Below are 20,227 nucleotides of genomic sequence, written 5' to 3'. Positions count from 1 at the left end.
ACGAGGCAGACTCAAACTACGGCCCATCCGGTCCATCGATCTGGATCAGCGATCCGCGAGCGGCAGCAGCGCAGCGCCGACAAAGCGGGACACTGGCCTGCGGATCCAGCAGCCGGTGCTGCTGCTGTCATCGGCCCTGCGTCGTTCGTCGTCGTCTGGCCCGCAACGGCACCCGAGCCGCTTCGTCGCTGGCCGGCCTGCCCGCCTGTCCTGGCCTGCCTGTTTTCCGATCCGTCTTCACTTGCCTGCCTCCTGCCTGCCTGCCCGTCGTAGAGCCGACCGCGCGATTTTCTTGCCTGCTTGCCCGCCTGCCTGGGATTTTTTTTGGGTTGACGTGCAGCCCCATCTGGTTGATGCAAGCAGGCCAGCGGGCGGGCCCTCGGCTGGGTCGAGCGTGAAAGCAGGCAGGTCAGGGTCGGCCCACGTGCTTGCGCTGGTCGCCCGCCCAACTGCCTGCCCGCTTGCAGCTCGACCACACGGCCCCTGGAGCCGACGCCTTGCAGCCCACTGCTGGCCAACATCCACCCTAGCCTGTCGGTCATCACCATCGCCGGATCATCGCCTTCAGCTTAGCCTCGCGCATCGAAGTACGTGGGACGAAGAGGCAAGGGTCCACCATCCTCGGAGATTAAACGGGTTCGCTAGCGTGTAGGTTACGTTCTATGCACTGCAAGCAGATAAAAAGACCAGAAGAGGAGAGCGGTCCTGGCTACCTGCGCCTCGGCGACGACGACGACGACGATGACGACGACGACTTTGACGGGATGGCCCACCTCAGCAGCTTCATCAGGCTCTTTGGTGGGGCCCGAGTTGGCGCTGCCGGGGGAGCGAGGGCCGGCGACGAAGAGACGGGGCAGCCCCAGTCGTTCCTGGCACTGCCCAGCTCGTACACGCTCGCCCCGCCACGCGACCTGCGGCCACCCGTCGCACGCTGATGGTCCTGGTTCGACGGCCACGAGTCCTGGCGAGCCGGCATGGTGGCGAATCCCGAGGCAGAACCGGACGCGAGGGCTACGGCGGGCACGTCGGGCACGTCGGGCAGAGGCGCCGTCTGCGTCGAGCTGCAGCGAGGCCGCACCCGGCTGAGCAGCTCAAACCCCGGTGGCGCCGCCGTGTGAGCCCCATCGAGCATCTCTGCCGACTCGATGCATCCCGGTCGCTGGACGCTAAAGGGCCTGTGAATGATGCCCGGGTCCAGCGTCGAGGCGCTCAGGTTGACGCTCGACGGGTGCATCGAGCTGTGCAGGCCGCCACGCCCCGTTTGCGCTGCGTGCTGCTCGCCGAGGCGCTGTTGGTAGCACCGGCTGCCCTCGGTGCCCACCAAGGTCTGGTTGAGGTCCGAAAACAGGAGGCTCCCGCTTCCCGTCCTCGACGGCAGGCTCGCCGGCGGCGGCAGGGTGCGGTTGTGTGCGAAGCCGAGATCCGCCTTGTCGCGGTCGCGGGGGCGCGACAGCCAGTCCTGCTCCGACGCCGACCGCACACCGATGAAGCTTCGAGAGGCCGATGGCTCGCGGCTGTGGTGATGGTAGCCTGTACTAGCTGCCAGGCTCTGTGTCCCCGCGGCCGACTCGCTGCGGAAGGAAGCGTGTCTGGACGCCTCTCTGCTCGCCGACATCCAGTCCTTTGGGGGAGCCGGTGGTGCCTGTGCCGAGTCTCGCAAGCCGCCTGGCTCGCCGAGAGTCGGGACCGGGGGTTGCCGAATCGAAGGCGGCGGCAGCATCTCACCGCCGCTCTGAAACGGCCTCTTGCTCGGCGACATCCGTCCCGCTTGCTGGTGCGACCGCGTCCGCCTCTCTGTCAGGACCCGAAAGATGGTCTCGGCGTCGGGACGGCTATCCTGGTGGGCCAGGCAAGCCAGAAGCATCCTCTGCAGCTCTGGGCTCGCGGACTTGGAGCTCTCGGGCAGTTCGATACCGTCGAGGACCTTGCTGACAATGTAGAGAGGAAAGTGCCGCGACCAGAGATGGAAGCGGGGCTGCTCCTGCTCGGCCCGGGCAGGCGTGTGGAGCGCTTCGACAAAGTCTTCCTGGTGCTTGGAAAAGGAAAAGTCGAACGGGCAGACGCTCGAGGACGAGGGCCGGTCTTCAGACGGGACCGTCTTGAGGAAGAGCGAAGACCTGGGGTGGTAACGGGAATGGCGACGCGCAGGCACCAGGGGCGTCAGCTTCAAGAGGGCAGACAGGGATCCGTCTTCGGGGCCGCGGGATGCACTCACACTGTCCGAGACCAGCTCCACATGTCGGCGCGGATGCCCCAGCCCCGCTTGAGGTCGCTCAGGGCGAGCTCAAAGTAGGTGACCTCGGTCGCGGTAAAGTACTGCTTGTAGTGCGGCTCCCAGTCCTCGAGCACGCTCCGGGCCCTGCCCTTGTGGTCAGCGTACCGGCTTGCCTGCAAAAGGATCTCTGGTGCCATGTAGCTGGTGAAGCGGCAGGCGAGGATAAGGGGACGAGACGGACGGGCGGGGATGACGAGGTCAGCCACAGGCTGAAGCGGGATCTCACAACAGCCACGATGGACCGGCCCGCCTGACTCACTGCGGAGATCCTGTCAGCGAGCTTAACCCCTCGCACCGGTCCAGAGCCAGGGTCGGCCGCACTCTGCCCTGCCGGAGGTGCTCGATGTCGCCCTGGTCGACGGCGTAGAGGTTGTCCTTTTCGCGGTTCGAGACGTCGACAAAGCGCCGGCTGGCCCCGAGGTCGATGATCTTGACGCACCCCGTGGCTGGATCCTTCATCAGGTTGGAAGGCTTCAGATCGCCATGCGTGACGTTGTGCCGGTGCAGGAACTGCGGGAGGCAGGCAGGCAGGTGGGCAGCGGGGCACAGCGTCAGTGGACCCCTCGTCGACCGCTGCCCGAGCCGACACCTGACGACACTCACCTTGAGGCCCTGAATGATTTCCAGCGCCATGCGCTCGACGCGTTCTGCCGGCCAGGTGTCCTTGGAGACCTCCCACCCCTTGTCCGTCAGCTCGGCATCGATCTCGACGAGGCGCTCAAAGACCAAGAGCCGCGTCGGGGGCCCTTCGCTGAAGTCGGGCTCGATCTCGATCGAGGTGAGCGGGCAGCCGCGAGCGGCGTCGCCGTCGAGGGCGGCCGCCTTGGCCTTGCCGTGGACGGGCAGGTCGGCGAGGAGTAGCACCAGGTTGGCATCCTCGGCGCTCGGCTCGACGTCGTTGGCGGCCTGGAGGTAGCGGAGGATGCGCCCCTCGCCCCGGACGACGCGGATGTGCGACAGGCTGGGGTCCTGCATCATGGCCTTGCGCATCTTGCGGTCCAGGGCGCTCGTCTTTTGCAGCTCGTCAAAAGAGCCCGTGCACGGCGTGCGGCACATCTTGACGACGACGACGCGCGGCGTCGCGGGCCTCCGATCGGCAAAGGGGCGCAGGTGGGCGGCAAGGGTCGAGGAACGGTTCGAGGCAGGGGTGAAGACAAGCTGACGGCTGCGCGGGAGGTGGTCGGAGCCGCCCTGAGGGCCATAGGCTGCATTGCCCGGGTCCGGGAAGATGTTCTCGGTCACGCTGGCCGGGCTGCCATTGGGGCTGGGGCGGGTCGAGTTGGGCGCCGAGATCTCGAGCGAGCTCTCGGGGGTAAAGGACGTGTCGCGCTCGTAGAGGTAGGTGGTGCCGAAGCCGCCCTTTCCCACGACGGCCGTGTCGGCATCCTCGCCCGTGCCCTTGCGGTTGTAGCGCCGCGGCAGGTTGCCTTTGACGAGCAGCTCGATCGACACTGGCGGCTGCGGGGCCTGCACGACGGCCGGTGCCGGTATCGGTGCGGGTGCCTCCTGGGCATCCGATGGGCCGGCAGTCGCCGATGGCTGCGACATGGTCGAATCAGGGTCGATCCTGCAGCAAGCAGTTGTCGGTGGCGGAAGCCTGAGCCGGGCCGAAGCGTCGAGCTTGTGTCTTTCGGGAGGCTGCCGATGGGCGCCCGACGCGAGGGTGCGGACGACGGTCGCTCCGAGGCGAAATCCAGCCGCTTTCGAGAGAATACGGGCAACTAGGGCGATCGAGGCAGCAGAGACTGGACGAGGATGGCAAGAATGCCGAGGACAGAGATGACGACGACGACGATGACGGGGCAGGGAGCAGGCAGACACGGCTTGCCAAGGGCCTTGACCGCAGAGCTTACGCCTGTTATATGTATGCAGGAAGGCAGGCAGGCAAGAGCATGTGCGAGTCAACAGAGGGCGGCAGCCATCTTCGGCCCTCGATGCCAGGAGAGTCATCTCGAGGGCCGGGGCCGTACTCGGACCTCTTCAGGCCAAAGTAGGGTGGGGGTGGTAGACTCGAATAGCAGGCTGGCAGCAGGCGTCTCTGGCACCGAGCGTGGTTATGAAGCGTCGCAACAGGTGATGATGAGGACGAGGGGGGACGTGCTTTCCGTCAATAGCCTCCGCTGGCCCCTGTTCTTGCAGCCTTGCTCTTTGCGCTGCGCCTCGCCGCACCGCGCTGCGCTGGCGCGGGCCGAGCTACCGCAGACTGAGTTGCGCTGGGCTGGCTGCTCGTTCCGTTGTGCGGGCAATTGTTGTCGCTCCGGCGTCGAAGGCTATCGCATCCTAGGGCCGCGGTAGTACATATGACGAGAAGGCGTGGTAGGTGGGCGGAATGGTGCTGCATCGACTGTAAGCTCAGCATCCCCGCCTCTTCGGTCCGCATCTTGGCGGGGCGTCGGGGCTAACCCTGGCGTCGCCCCCTCCCACCGACGCAGCAGCAGCTTGCTTGGTTCTCGTCCTCGCAGCCCGTCTCCTGGGACTTGGAAGCCGGTGCAATTGTTCTGGTGCCACCGTGGCAGGGCACCTGCTTGTTTGCTGCAGGAAATGCGAGGTGCGCACACAGAGCTTGGGCCGCGCGCTTGGATCTCGCGTTACCCTCGGCGGCGAGCTTGTCCCTCGAGGCCCGACGATGTCAGAATGGACGGCGTTCCGTGCGCCCTTCAGGCCCCTCGTCACCCTCGGCTCGTTGGCCGACGGCATCGTCCACGGTGCCCGTTGCCACTTCTTTAGCCCGCTGACCGGCGCAGCCTCCCAGCGCCAGTACGTGAAGATCCGCACTACGCGCACCTAGCTCCCTCGCAGTGGGCTGGCCTTCCCCCCATACAACCGAGGCAGACAGGCCGTGGCGGGCGAAGCAGGCTAGGCATTGCGAGAGCTGGAAGTGGTGCACACAGAAACGAAGCCGAGGCGGCCGGCGGCCTCGTCCGGCGGCTTATTCGCTAGCGAATGCGCCGACCTTTTTTCCCTGCCTGCGGCGGTGAGCGATGACCGGGAAGATGGACCCATCGAGGACCCCGAGCATGTCTTCCTTGTCCATGTAGCCTGAGGCGGATACCATGCGGAGGCGGAGGCGGAGAGAAACGGGCGTCAGTTTCGGGTCGGTCGGCCGCGATCCTGTGCCGCGCGGCACTGCGTGGTGTGCGTGCGGTGCAGGCAGGACGAGCGCAGAGGCCAGGCGTGATGCCCTTTCGCGGGGACATTGCAAGACTCACCGTCCTTGGGCCAGAGGAGCAGGTAGGTGGCGACCCACTCAAACATAAAGGCAAAGATGCCGAAAAAGTCCATGAGGTTGCGGCGCTCCGAGAGCATCACCATGGCATCGGTGAAGCAGAGCGAGTCCTTGCTGTGCTTGCTCGAGTAGTCCTCGAGGATGGCCTCGTACTTTTGCGGCTGGAAGTGGCCGCGGCGGTCGTACGACTCGGTGTCGGATCCATGCTTGCAGCGCTGGATGTTGGCGATCCAGACGCGGAAGAAAGGGTCGGGCAGCCAGTCGACGAGACGGCGCCCCGTGTGCGGCAGCGTGGGGTAGGAAAACGACGAGTGGATAACAAAGACGGCCAGCAGCGAGAGCAGGAAGCCGTAGCCCAGGCGGTAGAAGCCAAGGTAGGTGTCGTGCGGCCAGATGACGCCGTCGCAGTCGCCGTCAAAGTAGACGACGTGCTGCGAAGGTAGCAGAGGGGTCGAAGCGTGGAGGAAGGTGCCGTCGCGTCAGCTGCCTGCCGCCGCCCGCCCGCCCCGCGTGGCGCTCGGACGTAACCGTCGCCCGGGGGTTCGGTCCACCGCGGCGGTCTGTCGTCCTCACCTTTTGCATGTGGGTCAGCGACTTGGTGTTCTGCCGGTAGCTGTCGCGGTCGCCGTCGGGGTCGGCGTAGGTGTTTTGCGGCGTGTAGGGGACCTTGCCGCTAGGGCTCAGCGACACCTTGCTGTTGTCAAAGAGCGGATCGCGATCGACGGCGCGGGCGACCTGGCCGCGCAGGTCGACGCCGAGCATGCCGCTGAGAGCGTTCATCTTGGGCGGTGGCGGTGGCGAGCGATCGGGCCTTCGATGTGGTGACAGGGCGCTGCTCTTCTGCTCGTCCGTGGTCAGTTCGCCGACGTCGGTGCGGCAATGGGGCGGGGTACGGGGAGCGCTGCTGTCGCGTTCGTTGGGAGGACTTCGTGGGGACGAAGGTCGAGGTCTGTACAGAGGTCGAGCTGGGGATGGTGGCCGGAAAGAGGGAAGTGAAGGTTAGGCTGCTGAGGTCCCTCCTTGCTGCTTTTGACTACCGCGGCCGGCTGCTTGCGCGTGTGGCGAGTTCCATGTCAGCATCGCGGGGGTCGTGAGTGAGCAGTGCGTAGCCCGGCCTGACCTGGCCTGCCTGCCTGCCTGGCCTGGCCTGGCCTGCCGCTTGGTCGGTGGTGGCTGCATGCAGGGTCCACCCTCTCGACTGGAGCGTCTGCCAGGCCGTGACTGCGAAAACATTAATTTCCTCGAGCATCGATTTTTCGAATTTTCGTGAGACGACCAACCGGCCGGTCTCGAGGTCAGCTTCGTTCTTGGGTTGCAACTTTTTTGTTTCCGAGGAGCTCTCGAGGCGCTCGCTTGTTGCTAAGCCCCACGCTCGAGAATTGACTTGCAAGCAGCGACCAGCTCTGTGAAGTCAGATTCCAGATGTTCCCACTTTTTCCTGGCCTCTAAGTTCCGAGAACATCAGCCCAAGAAAAACAGAACAACCAAAATTCCAGATCGGATGCTCGCTTTTCAAATCTCGACTTTCGACGAGCGGAGGTGAGGGCAGGCTACGCATCATCAGCTCCACGCTCCGAGAGGGCACACTGCTGCCCCCGGCCGGAAGAGAGGCATGTCTACCACTCTCACACGTAGTCCAGCAGTCCGACGACGTACGACGCCGTGAAGGGCAGACAGGAGGGAGAGAGAGACCCAGGCTGGGAGGGCGAAGGAGGGACCTGACATGGAGCACAGGCAGGGCAGCGGCGAAGGGGCTGGAGCCGGCAAGCAGCCAGTTCGATGGAGTGTCTCCCGCGCCTCGACGCTCGATTGAGACCGCCGTGCGACGGAGCCATTATTTCCGTGGTGCTGCGCATTCCACAAGTCTTCTATGTCTACCTAAGTGTCGGGAGCGATCGTGGACGCTCTGCGGCCGAACGCAGCGCGGATCTAGGCCGCCTTCTCGTACTCCTCGTAGAGCTTGGCGAGCGCATCCTCGTCGATCTGGCGGCGGCGAGGTAATAGAGCAAACAGGCAAGGTGAGCATGCATCGCGCACCAGAGTGGGGGCCACAGCGGCGGTCTGGCTGCGACGGGCTCACGTTGTCGATCTCGGGCTTCTCGAGCTCAACGACGTCGGTGAGCTGGACGCCGTCGCCGAGGAGACCCTTGCAGATCTCGAGGTAGAGGTCCTTGATGCCGTAGCTGCAGACAGAGAGGCCAGGCAGAAGAAATGAGGGCGAGACACGACGTCAGCAACCAGGGGCACTCGAGGTCAGCTCGCCGCGAAGATGCGGAGCGATACCCACTTGGCCTTGGCGGAGATTTCGCGGTACGGGTGCTCCTTTTTGCGGGGGAACTCGATCTGGTCGGGCTTGAGCTCTCGGCCCTGCGAGGCGAGGCGAGTCGGGGGGCAAGAGCGGAAAGTGGTCAGCCGGGGCCGAGGAGCGATGCCCGGACCGGGGAGCGGGGGGCGCACCTTGATGTCGTCGGCCTTTGTGCCGACGACGATGATGGGGAGGGGCTCGCTGCCCTTTCGGCCGTTTGCCTTTTGGAGGGCGTCGTACCACTCCTCCATGGCCTTGTAGCTCTCCTCGTTTGTGAGGTCGAAGAAGACGACGCCGGCGTCTGCGATGCGGAAGAAGCCGTCGTCGGGGATGCCGCCCTTTGCGTGGAGGTTGGTGTCGTAGAGGGTGAGGGTGACCTGGCCGGCCGAGGTGTGGAGCTTTACGGGGTACTGGGTCGTCTTGAGCGCCTTGACCTGCTTAGCGCCCGACTTTGCGGAGCGGAGGCGGGTGGCAAAGGCCGTCTTGCCGACGCCAAAGGGGCCGGCGAGGACCACCTTGAACTCTTTGGACGTCATGATGGTGGTAACAAGGGGGGTTTGGGGTTGAAGGCGGCGGTGGTGGTGGTGGTGCTGGATGCGGGGTCGCGGAGGTGGACTATGGGGGCGGCTGCTTGCTTGAGCTGATGTTTCGGGGAAGAGAGGATGATGAAGGTGAGGGTGATGCGATGGTGGCGACGAGCGAGCGGTGAGCGGCGAGGGGTGAGGTGATGCTGGCTGGCTTTGCCCCTCGAACGCCGAGAAAGAGAGCGGTGGCTCGAGCCGAGTTGGAAGAAACGCCGGGCGGGCGGCTTTCCCGCTGCCCGCGCTCTCCTTTGCTTTGGTGTGGCAGGCCAGCAGCAGGCCGGCCGCCTGCCGCCCAACTTGCTGGCCAGGCCATCTCGCAGAGCAGCTGCGCCTGGCACGTCATGCCAGCGGCCCCTTCCGGCTCGCTTCGGTGGAGGTGCCGGCTGGCTCGCGGGCGACGGGAGCGCTGACCCCCCAAAAAAGCACACGTACGTACACCGCCCGACGGGCAAAGGCTCGGAAATCGGGAGTGTGGCGAGGGTGCAGCCCTGTCCGGGCGCAGGTGCAGGATGGCGAGGCGAGGTTGCAGGCTAGGTGCCCGGCCTGCGCGGCGGAGAGGGGTCCTGCCCTCACCCTGGTGAGCCGCCTTTGCCTAGCCTGCACCCTCGACCTTGCTTGCTTGCTTGCTTGCTTGCTTTCCCGCGCTCTTCTCGTTCGACTTGCCGCCGCTGCAGGCAGCCTTTCTTGCTTGCTTGCTTTCTTCCTTCAACGCCCGGCGGCCATTCCACGTAGTACTCTTCTTCTTCCACCACCACCGACCGGCTCCTCCATTTGACGAGCGGGTCCTTTCTGGCCGCCGCGTGCCACCCGCTGTTTGTTGGATCGCTCCTGGACACCTCTCTCTCTCTCTCTCTTTCTCTTTGGCCCCCGATTGACGATCTCCTCACGACCCGGACGACTGCGCCATCCAAGGCACCGACGAGCGGACACCCCGCCTTCCTCCTCGCCGAACTCTGTCACAACCCCGCAGCATGCAGCTGAGCAGCCTGCTCGTCACTCTGGTCAGGCATGGAGAGTCGCAGGACAACGCCCAGGCCATCTGGGCCGGCTTCAGGGACACGCCCCTCTCGTCGGCCGGCGTCAACCAGGCAATGGCCCTCGGCCAGGCGTTTTCCAACGTGCCCCTCACCGCAATCTACTCGTCCGACCTGCGCCGCGCCGCCATGACGGCAGAGGAGATCCTCCAGGCAAACCGCTCCATCCCTCCCCCGCCCCTCGTCCAGTCCAAGTCGCTCCGCGAGCTCAACTTTGGCCAGGCAGAGGGAAAGAGCTGGGCCGCTGCCGGTGAGTGCCTCGCCCTGTGCGCGCCCGTACCCGCCCACACTGCATCCCGAGACGCTGATTTCTGATCTGCCCCTGCCTCGCCCTTGCGTGTATCCCGCAACCCCGCTTGCGACCAGAGTGGACCTCGCACGCTCAGGCAGAAGATGCGCGCACCTTTCGCTTCCCCGACGGCGAGTCGCTCGAGGACGTCAACTCGCGCATCGCCAAGGCGGTGAGGCAGTTTGTGCTGCCGCGCGTCGAGGCGTTGCGCAAGCAGGGCCCAAAGACGTCGACGTCGTCGTCGACGAGCGCTGCAGAAGTGCCGCACATCTGCATCGTCGCCCACGGCATCGCCATCGCAGAGGTAAGTAGCGCGTACCATGGTGGGCTCGTGACATCGGCCGAGGTCGAAAGCCTTCACTGCGTGGTGCAACGCTGACGCAGCCCTTGCCTTCTTACCCACTCGTGTTTCTCTCGCGACAGCTGCTCAGAGTCTTTATGTCTCTCCATGACCAGACCCCAAACAGCCCCTGGGCGGATCCGCGCCTGACGTACCGCCGCGTCAGGCTCGAAAACACGGGCTGGAGCCGACTGGAGCTCGCAGTGCCCGTGGTCGGTCCAGGGGGGAGCCGCCCATCGCCCCAGCCGACACCAACGACCCCGCAAGCAGCGGGCGCAGACGCTCGCGCCGACGCTCGCGCCGACGCTCGCGCCGACGGTGGAGGGCAAGCAACGACCTCGGGAGACTCTCTCGCCGACGGCGCCGATGGGCAGCACGGCGATGCCTCGCGAGCGGCTCTGTCCGCTTCGGAAGTGCAAGCATCCTCGAAACTCACCTTTGTCCGGATCCTGTGCCAGAACCAGGTCGAGCACCTGCGTGCCTTTGCCATGCAGACACCTGGCAGCGGCGCGGCGCATGCCCTCGGAGGTGGCCTGCCTGCTGGCGCGGCAGCTGCGACGGGCAGTCCAACGCCCAGCAGTGTCGGGCAGGCTGGCGCCGGTGCCGCTTCGTCGGGCGCCGGCGGCAGCTCGACCCTGCCTGCGAGTGCCACCATGGCGTCGATCGCCTCGAATGCGACGCTGTCGACCTCTGCGTCGAACGCCACCCTGCCACCTCCTTCGACACCCGGCGCAGGGCTCGCCACATCGTCCGGAGCTCGCTCCGTCAACGCTACACCGGCCTCGGCGCGAAGCCTCAACGCGTACGACGTCAAGATGATGGCGCGCGAGCTGGAAAGGGCCGGCGCGGCCCAGATGCTTGCCGGCACGGAAAGCCAGGGGCTGTCCGGCGGCGGTGTCAGCGGCATCGGCGGCGCTGGCAGTGGCAGTGGCGGCACGACGACATCGGGAGGCGGCCACAGCGGTCATCCGTCGACCGCCGGGACGCCGAACCCGTCGACGCTGTCGGAGCGCGCGGGCATGCCGCATGCGAGCTCGAGCCTCGGCGCACTCCACGCCGGGCAGGCCGGCGCCTCTGGCAGCATGCTCTTCAACCCCTACATTGGCGGAGGCGCTTCCGGTTCCGGCATTGGCATGCCCGCCGGCTCGCCCAACGCGTCAGCGGCGGGCTTCCTCAGCGCATCTGGTGCCACGTCGGACGTGTGGCAGAGCATCTGCGTGCGAGTGCTGCCGCTCTTCAACGGCGAAGGCCTCCGGACCAGCATAGAGGATCTCAACGAGCTGGTCAGCCAGCACGTCCGCCGGACGCTGGACCGCGGGCCCGCACGCGCGCTCGATACTCTCTCGTACGACCTCACCTCGCTGGCGGCAAGCGGGACCCTGACGCTCAACTCGAAGCTGATGGGCCTCGACGATGTCAGGCTGCTGGTGCGCCTGGCCGAGATCTGGACGTTTTTCCTGGGCCAGGTGCTCCCCTACATCCAGGGGTGCTTCCTCCCCTTCCAGACCGACCCGGTCCTGCAGAGCCTCGCCAGCAACATGCGTGCCACCAACGCCGCTGCAGCCCAGGCGGCCACGTCGCCCAGCATGGCGGGCGCGCTGCGGACCGACAAGATCAACGTGCGCCGCATCCTGCTCGCCGTGTTCCGGGACCGGGTGGTGCTGCCGCTGTACGAGCGGCTCTCGTACCTCTTTTCGCACATCAGCGAGGTCGATCCGGGCTTTTGCTCCACCGACGACGCCATGGCGGGCGAGGGGTCGAAGCAGGTCTACCTGCGGCTGCTCCAGATGACGAGCATCCTCGCCAGCGTCGTCAGCGACGACGAAGCGCAGAACCACGTCGACGGTCTGGTGCGGGCGCTGAGGATGGGCAGCAAGGCCGCGGGCAAGGCCAAGGACGGCGGCGGCGTGGGCGACTTTGGGCTCGGCGTGCGGTCGTCTTCGCCGACGCAGCAGCGCTCCAATCGGCGCGGCTGGATGGCGCAGAAGGCGAGGAAGCACGGCGTCGGCTCGATCTCGGACAGCCTGAGCCTGGGCTCGATCGCAGGGGGCGGCTCGTTGACGGGGACGCCGCTCACTCTGCGCTCGGTGCCACAGACGACGATCAACCGGTTCGGCCAGGAGCTTTCGGAAGACGACTACCTCACCGCGCTGCGCTCGCCCACGCTGTCGACCGAGCCATCGACGCCGGGCCAGCCACCACCTCCGCCGACGCCCCCGGCCAAGGATCTTGCCAAGGATCTCGACCTCTCGGCACACAGGCGCAGCGAGGATTCGTCGCGCACCGCCGCTCCGAGGACGCGCAGTACGCAGGCAGTGCAGTGCGAAGGGGCCAATCCCGCTGATCACGGGCGGCGCCTGAGTGACGAAGGGTCCACGGACGACGCTCGGCCGGCGAACGGTGCGGAGCCCAGCCAGATGCAACTGACGCGCAGAGGAGGGTCGGAAGGCGATGCGGATGGCCAGGCGGATGGCGGGGCGGAAGAGCTGAAGGACGGGGCCGCGAGAGCGAACGGCGACGGCGGAGGTAGCGCCGCGACACCAGCGGAAGACCCGTCGGACATGACCAGGCGGCAGGACGCAGAGGCTCGACAGCATGCCAATAATGCGCCTCGTAGTGCGGGGCAGTCGGAGCAAGCGTCTTCGGCTTCGGCGACGGGCGGCAGCGCAGAGCGGAACGGTGCCGCATCCATCCAGCAGACGGAGCGGTGACAAGACGCCTGACCGAGTGCCGCGGTCGCGCCATCCAGAGAGGGCTCATATCGATGGCCAGGCTGGGTGCACGAACACGAATGTAGAAGGCAGAGGGAGGGGGCCCATACATCCGACGTCGGTCGTGACGCAGCGCTGCAAGCCAGGCCAGGCCAGGCCAGGCCAGGCAGGCGAGGCACAGCCCGAGTTGGGTGTCTTCGGAGCGAAGCTCGAGATCGGATCGCGATTCCGACGCGGCGTCCCGAAAGGCGAGTAAGCGGGATGAGACAGCCAGGCCCCTCTATATGCTGTCGGACATTCGCCATCGCCAGACCTCGAGGAGATTGCGGGTCCGACGGCCGAGTGTGCCCCGAGCCCCCCGTCTGTCTCGTTCTCTGCGCGCGCCAACTTCAGAGGCATTCGTCCCGTCTGCCAGCGATGCCAGCCCGCATCCTACTGGACTGCACTCGTCTTTCGTCGCTTTGGTCGTTGCCGTGACACGGTGGGGTCGGAAAGCGGTGCCTGCCGACGGGCGCACCTACCAGGAACTGCTGCGCACCACCCGGGCGTGGAGATAGAAGGAGAGGGAGCAGGAAACAGGAAGTGCGCAGCGGTCCATCGTCCTGCACTCGGCCTCTAGTCTATGTATGTGACGCAGCAAGATTTCTACCGGTGGGACCAGATAGATTGCCTCGGGTCGCCACGAGAGGGGGAGGGGAGATGGAGCATGCAAGGATATCCCGAGCCCCCATCCGGCTCCAATGGGCAATCTATGCTATCTACGACCCGACGACTTCGTCTGAACCGCCCAAGCGAGCGCCCTTGTCCCGAAAGCGCGACGCCTCGTCTCGGTGCGCGGGTACGACTCTTCCGACTGGGAGCGCGGCTGAGCTTGAAAGGGCAGAGGAGCGAGCGTCCTGATGCTTGGACCCGACGCTTTGGCCGGTCGGTCGTCCGTCGTGACTCTGCGATCGAGCGTGGTGTCGATGGGCGGTGTGCCCAAAGGGTGGGCGAACCCGACGTGCCGGTCCTGTTTGCCGCCAGACGCGTTGGCGCGATGCCGCGTCGGCCAGACTCACCTCACGACAGACGGACCGCGGGGCGGAGGTCCGCTATGCGTACGCGAATTGACCGAGCCGCTCTGGCGCAGGGGATGCGCACCGGTACCGTTACTCCGGCCCAGCATCTGTCCAGCATGAGCCGCGCCATGTGAGCCATTGTTCTCAGCTGGCACAAACAGCTCTAGCTACATACATAGCTTTCGGTAGAGGTGTGGATGGGCCTAACTCCGCACGCTAGCGGCCGCGATCGACTCCTCGTCTCCTCCATCCTCCTCTCTCCCCGCCCCTACACACCTCGCACCCCTGGCGAGGCCTGGTCGATCGGAAAGATACTGGCAGCAAAGCGCTTCGGACGTCCCCACGTCTACGCACCGACGGCGCCGGTAGTGATCTTCGCCGTACTTGGAGAAGCGTACGCGATCAGCGAGGGTGGGTTGGGTTTGACGTAACGCTTCCTTCGACTCACTTGTAGCCCCTGGCCACAGGGTGATCGATGCCCTGGCAACGGGCGAACAGGTACAAAGATCGAGGCAGGAGGGCGCAATGCGACAATTCTCTCAGCCCACGGGCTCGGCCGGCCGCGCAAAGGCCCCCGCACAGCATGTGTCGTATCATCTACGCCGTCGTTTGGCCGTCGGAGATGGACCCACGCATCGCCAACCTACCCTTACCCTTACCCTGCTAAGTACATACAGTACTGCTTGTCCGACGCACCACTCTTGTACCTCTCGTTCAGACATTTGTGCACACGATTCTTGTCGAGACACGCAGCGCTGACAGAGAGATTCGCTGTGAGACACAGCGCCAAGGCACCGGGCAGCACCTACTTACCAGCAGCAGTTTGGCAGACCCGCGATGGGAGGGGTGCCCTGGCGGGCGTTGAAATCGCCTTGGGTCGATGCTGCTACAGTACATACCTGTATCCGCCCCGAGCTGGACCGGGCACGTTGGTCGTCCATCGTGCCTGGCGTGCCTTGGCTCTGCCAGTGACGTTTCGAACCATCGACCTGCCTGGCCTCTTAGCCTGCCCCTCCTTCCCCCACGCTGTCCAACGTCGGGCGAGGCTCGGTGGTGGGCGGTGCGGCGCTTCAACATCGTCGCCGCAGACCCCGCAACCCGCCAGCCGAACCGAAGCGGCGTTTGTATGTCCAGCTCGTCTCGGTTGGCTCGAGATGGTGCGACGGTCACCGGTCGACGCTGCTCCATTCCTCACCTGCCCCGCCCTTCACTGGCCTCACGAGCGGGCTCCCCCTACCCTTCCCATGAGCTCGTACGCGACACCGTGCCCTTCCTTGCTCAGCTCGCTCGTCTACCCATTCTTCCGAGAGCCAACAGCCGGGCAGCAGGCCAGCCGAATTCGGTAACTACTGTATGTACTGTCTGAACAGTCAATGAACGAGGCCGCCGCGCACGACGCTCTATTTCGGGCGCCGTAGATGGCTGTCCCTCGTACATCGTGTACCGTACATACCGTACCGCTGCTCGATCCCTGCTGCCGGTCGGACACTTCCTGGGTCATGGCGATGCCGAACGTCGTGCGGAATACTGTAGGGCCTCGGCCAGCCCTCGACCACTGCCCGCCCGTTCGGAGAGGTCCGCCCACCGAACCCGGCACACACACTGTTGACGACGCCCCTCTCCCCCCCTCGAATGCGCCCGCTCACTCCTACTCGCCTTTTGGAGCTCCCTTGTCGCCCGTGATCCCGAATTCGTTCTGCTCCCTTTGGCCATCGGACTGGTCTCGCGGCGTCGCGCTCCGAGGCACGGTAGCACAGCACGTAGTGCGTCGTCGCCAGTTCTCCGAGCGCACGGGAACGGCCCATGCACTCGCAACAGGGGTCGCGCGCCAGAGTAGTACGTACTGCGACGTACCGCCGCCGCTCGCCTCCGCCAGGCAAGAGGCGAATCAGCTCCGGCCCCTCCAGCCCTTCGAAGGCAGGCTCAGGTCCGCAGCACATCCGCGCTCTCGAACGTACACACACATCCCCCTCTGCTGAGCTGCCGTGCTATGATGTAGCGTCTCCTCAATTCCGCGGCCGGCGCATGAGGCTTCTTCGCACCCAGCGATTAACCAGGCGACGCTAGGCTGGCCAGCCTAGCGCTGCAAGAGCCGCTCATGGGCATCCCTGTTTCCCTGCCCCGACCGGATTGCCTTGCCTTTCCCCCGTGATGCCCTCGTGGTCGGGCTCCCGAACAGCTTCGGGTTGCAGTCCCAGGGAAGGAAAGGATGCAGGCCTAGCGCGCTCCGCTGCTTCCCGACCTTCAGGCACCACCTATCACACCTCTGCTCCTCCCCTTGACGCCCACCTGTGGTACGTTCCGTCCGACCTTGCTCTACCATGCTAACCATCCTATACTCTCGACGACCGTATCAACGACACGACGAGTACAAGCCAGAGCCCCCTCGACCTCTTCGGCCCCAGCCCGCGCCGTGAACGTCCCCGACGAGGGACGCCCACGACGACCGCCGCATCCATACCTCGGCCTCTGTCAGCGCGCGGCTGCGGCCGTCGAGCCTGCTCATCAACGAGCAAGGCAAGGCAGCATGGACTTTGACTTCCAACACGCCCACCACACCGTCGCCGGCGAAGGCAGCTCGAGCTCGAGCTTTGCCAACATCGCGCAGCATCCGGCCTGGCCCGACGGCTCGCCGTCGTCGTCGCCGCCGTTCAAGCGCGGCTCGAACCTGGCTTGCCTAAACTGTCGAAAGATCAAGACCAAGTGCGGCAAGGCGCAGCCCAGCGACGAGCGGTGCAAGCGCTGCGTCCGTCTCAACCTCAATTGCCAGTACCGCCCGCACCACCGCGGCAAGAAGCTCAAGGACAGCCCGGACCCGGCGTGGAGCTCGAGGTCGCTGTCGGCATCGACCTCTTCCGAGGCTGGCATCCTGGGCGACGGTGGAGCCGCCTGGCTGCACGGAGCGTCGATGGGACACAGCGGCGGCGGGCCCTACGATGCGATGCCTTTTGCCTCGACCTCGTGCAACACCTTTTCGGGATACGCGCAGCAGCCCCTCTTCGCGCGGGGCATGGCACACGCTCGGGATGAGGTTACGCCGCCCCGTCCGAGCGGCTTTGCTTCCGAGTGGATCGATCCGGCTCGAGGCGAGCGATATCCCTCCTCCCAAGCTAGACCGCGGCCAGAGCCGGTCAGCGTGCACATCGCCTCGAGCCTCCAAGACGACGCCGTGCGCCTGGGCATGATCTCGCCAATCGACGCCATGGAGCTCTTTGACAGGTGAGTATGCCTCCGCGCCGCGTGTCCCCGCGGGTTCTGCCGCACAATGCTGACTCTTTGACGACCGGACCGCCGCGTGGTGCCGCCCTGCCGGACAATGTGGCAGCTTTCCACAGCAGCAGATGCCGGACTTGCCTACGTTGGGCCCGCCGCTGACGTCGTACGACTACGTCCGGGAGAGGTGGCCGCTCTCGTTTTCGGCGATCCTGACGACGGCCAGCACGCTGCGCCGGCCGGACCTCTACGAGCGCTGCCACGGCGCGTCCGACGCCTTGATGAACCTCGCTGCGGTGCAGGACCTCTGCTCGCTCGACCACGTCCTCGCCATCCTGGTGACATGCATGCGCAGCGGCGTGCCCGGCGCCCTCGCGCTTCGCCGCCTCACCCGCGCCATCGGGTATGCGTACGAGCTGGGCCTTCACGCCAGCTTCGACGGACCGGGCGCCTCGTACACCGGCCTCGCGGATGGGGCGACCGCGGCGATGCACCAGAACAGCGGCGCGATCGACGAGCGGGATTGGACGCACAATGCGCAGCGGATCTGGATCCAGCTCTGCGTCCTCGAGGGCAGCCTGTGCGGCTTTTCCCGGCCGGCCCGGCCCTCGAGGCCGCGTCTGATCCGCAGCGACGACATTCCAGACGCCCAAGCATGGTTGCTGCGCATGGACACATCGGCGATCCTGCCGCGGGACGCTGCGCTGGCACAGCAGCTACATGTCTGCCGAGAGCGCGCCAGGACAGAGCGTCAAGGCCGCTCGAACGTGGGGCCTCGTCCGGTCTCGATGCCGCCGCAGCAGGCGCAGCCTTTGCCCCGAGACCAGCAGCAGCAGCAGCAGCACGGCGGACAGCCTCACATGCCGTTGCAATCCCACGCCGCGCAAGACATGGCGCAATGGTCCGGCGCTGGACCGAGCAACTCTTCGAGCAACGGAGCAGGACAAGCGAGCCATGCGGACAGACCGTCGCTCGTCCTGCACCAGCCGCAGGCGCACAAAGCGTCGTGGCAGAGCATACCCGGCTCTTCGCAGGGCAGCCGCAGCAACAGCAGCAACCTCGACAGGGCGCACTCGATCGACCTGTCGGGCTCGACGACGATATCACCGTTTGGTACCGACCACCGAGCGGCAGAGGGCCACCACAACAACGGACAGGCCGACGCCGCAGAGCATCCGGATGCCGGCTGGTCCCCGTCTCGGACGACTTCGACGGGATCGGCGGTCCTTGCGGCGTCCGCTGGAATGACGCCCAGCCGAACGACGTTTAGCGGGCTCGAGGCAGCGGGCATGGCACGGCCCCCTCTGGACGACACGGCGACCCTGCGTCCCACCAACGCGGCTGAACAGAGACCGACGCCGCACCGAGTCCACTCGTTTCCTGGCAACGCACAAGATCCGACAGCGCTCCCGGCGTATCCCAGCCACCAGCACGAGCACCACCACGGACAAGCACAGCCAGCGCCCTCGTTTGGCGCCATGTCGGCGCCGATGCCCGACCTGGGCGTGTCCGAGATGCAGGGCGGCGCGGTGCCCTCTGTTCTTGGAGGAGTCGCCCCTGTGCCTGCCGGGACCTCGCAGCACGCCGCACCCGAGGGGCATCAAGATCCTTCCGGATCCAGCATCGTCTACCACGGCGGCACCGAGCTCTACCCTGCCTTTACCGATCCGCTGCCGCAGAGGGACGCTCAACCGCACGCGTGGTTCTAGCCTGACCGGTCACGCCTCGTTATACGGTGACGGAAACGATTCTTGATTCAAACGTCGCGCTTAATCTTGTAGAACCCTGCCAATCTTATGACAAGCTTGCTCGAGGCCCCATGCACCAAGACGTAGACGGGGTCGACGTGCCCTCTCGCGCTCTCTTCTTTGAGTTCGAACCTTCTTTCTGTATCGGCCGATGCTGCTGCTGCCTTGGCTTTGGGCCGGCGGTGACGGTCGGTGCGAGCGTGTTTGGAGTGCCTCCAATCTGTCTCTAATCCTGGTACGTACCTGCCTCGCTGCCTGTCATCCTTCAGCGACGGGCCCTCGCACCGCCGGGGTCGGGCGTGGCCACTTTGGAAGTCTCCCGCGCTGTCCGTGATCGCTGTGAGGCCCGACGTCGTCTCGGGAGGCCTGGATCGGCTCTTCGAGGGGCGGAGATGACGTGAGAGGAGCTAAGTCCTCACGCTCGGAGGGGCGCCGGGAGCGTGCACAACCAGGCTTCGGTGGAGCGATTGGGGTTAGAAGTGTGGTCAACGGTAGCGCAGCCGCCCGTCTGCTGGCTGTGGAGGCGGAGCGGAGTTGGAGTGCGCGCCGCCGCCCGCCCGGCCAGCTCGGGCGGGCGGCGGCTTCGAGAGCGCTACCGCCGGCCCCGCTCTTTTGGCTCTGCCTCGACCTCGATCGATGACTCGAGCTTCTGTCTTTGGCGTGTTGCCGGTTTGGTCCTGAGACGGCACCGGTGACGACCCAAGCGGATAGACTGGGGCCACTCCCTGTTTTTTCTACGCGTGGCTTCACCGCGGGAGCGCGGCCAAGACGGGTGTTGGTCTTGGACGGCGCAGCGTGGAGGTGGAGACCAACACCTTGCTTGACTTTGCCTCGGCAAGCGAGGCTACGCTGCGCCGCCCTGCTCTGCTCTGCTCTGCCCTGCCCTGCTCTGCCCTGGGCCTGCCTTTTTCGGGGCCCAAAGGCAAGCAAGGGCCGACGGTGTGGTCCTGGCCCCGCCCATCCCGGCCCGGCCCAGGAACCAGGCTAATGCCGGCGACAGCAACAGGTCAACATCCGCGCATCGCAGCGTACCAAAGCATGTGCGACGGTAGAGTTGCACCTGGCCCGGCTGCCCGGCCACTCTTGCGCTGCGCCCACAGGCAAGCAAGGAGTCGTCGGAAGATCGACGGACCTGCTTCCCCCACTCGAAAATTTCGCCTGCAGGGTGTGCTTGAGCTGTCTCCGCTTGCCCAAACTCCGTCAGAGCTGGGCCGAAGCAAGCCAAGGCGAGCAGGCGAGCAAGCGAGCAGGTGAGCAAGCCTGAGCACCGCCGACGCGCCGCAGAAACGAAAATGTTGAATGTTGACCTACCTTCCAACCTGCTGCCGCCCTCGCTGCGGCCCGCCCGCCCTCCGGCAACCGGCGGCTGCCGGGGCTGAACTTCCAATTCGGGCTAACTTGTACACGCAGCCAGCCAGGCCACCGGTCCCCGCAGAGGGGTCCG

The 20,227-nt window shown here is 65.8% G+C and overlaps 5 protein-coding genes across 5 annotated transcripts; 2 read left to right on the top strand and 3 right to left on the bottom strand.

Annotated features, from left to right (window-relative positions):
* Positions 1-709: 709 nt before the first annotated feature.
* Positions 710-4,225, bottom strand: PFL1_03926 (uncharacterized protein; the record flags this gene model as incomplete). The annotated part of the gene is made up of 4 exons (XM_007881449.1): positions 710-2,117; positions 2,216-2,416; positions 2,535-2,785; positions 2,879-4,225. The coding sequence occupies 4 exons, from the start codon at positions 4,223-4,225 to the stop codon at positions 710-712; spliced, it is 3,207 nt and encodes a 1,068-aa protein (XP_007879640.1).
* Positions 4,226-5,204: 979 nt separating this feature from the next.
* On the bottom strand, positions 5,205-6,281 carry PFL1_03925 (uncharacterized protein; the record flags this gene model as incomplete). The annotated part of the gene is made up of 3 exons (XM_007881448.1): positions 5,205-5,314; positions 5,485-5,932; positions 6,075-6,281. 3 exons carry the CDS (start codon positions 6,279-6,281, stop codon positions 5,205-5,207), a joined length of 765 nt encoding a protein of 254 aa, XP_007879639.1.
* Positions 6,282-7,430: 1,149 nt separating this feature from the next.
* PFL1_03924 (uncharacterized protein) lies at positions 7,431-8,342 on the bottom strand (the record flags this gene model as incomplete). Its single annotated transcript, XM_007881447.1, has 4 exons — positions 7,431-7,484; positions 7,582-7,684; positions 7,789-7,868; positions 7,959-8,342. The coding sequence occupies 4 exons, from the start codon at positions 8,340-8,342 to the stop codon at positions 7,431-7,433; spliced, it is 621 nt and encodes a 206-aa protein (XP_007879638.1).
* Positions 8,343-9,361: 1,019 nt separating this feature from the next.
* Positions 9,362-12,764, top strand: PFL1_03923 (uncharacterized protein; the record flags this gene model as incomplete). The annotated part of the gene is made up of 3 exons (XM_007881446.1): positions 9,362-9,674; positions 9,791-10,017; positions 10,137-12,764. 3 exons carry the CDS (start codon positions 9,362-9,364, stop codon positions 12,762-12,764), a joined length of 3,168 nt encoding a protein of 1,055 aa, XP_007879637.1.
* Positions 12,765-16,349: 3,585 nt separating this feature from the next.
* On the top strand, positions 16,350-18,744 carry PFL1_03922 (uncharacterized protein; the record flags this gene model as incomplete). The annotated part of the gene is made up of 2 exons (XM_007881445.1): positions 16,350-17,041; positions 17,148-18,744. 2 exons carry the CDS (start codon positions 16,350-16,352, stop codon positions 18,742-18,744), a joined length of 2,289 nt encoding a protein of 762 aa, XP_007879636.1.
* Positions 18,745-20,227: the final 1,483 nt, after the last annotated feature.

The sequence above is a fragment of the Pseudozyma flocculosa genome (genome assembly GCF_000417875.1).
Source record: "Pseudozyma flocculosa PF-1 unplaced genomic scaffold scaffold00012, whole genome shotgun sequence".
NCBI classification, from domain to species: Eukaryota; Fungi; Basidiomycota; class Ustilaginomycetes; order Ustilaginales; family Ustilaginaceae; genus Pseudozyma; species Pseudozyma flocculosa.
Note: the sequence above shows the minus strand (reverse complement) of the source record. Positions and strands in the feature narration are given on the sequence as shown.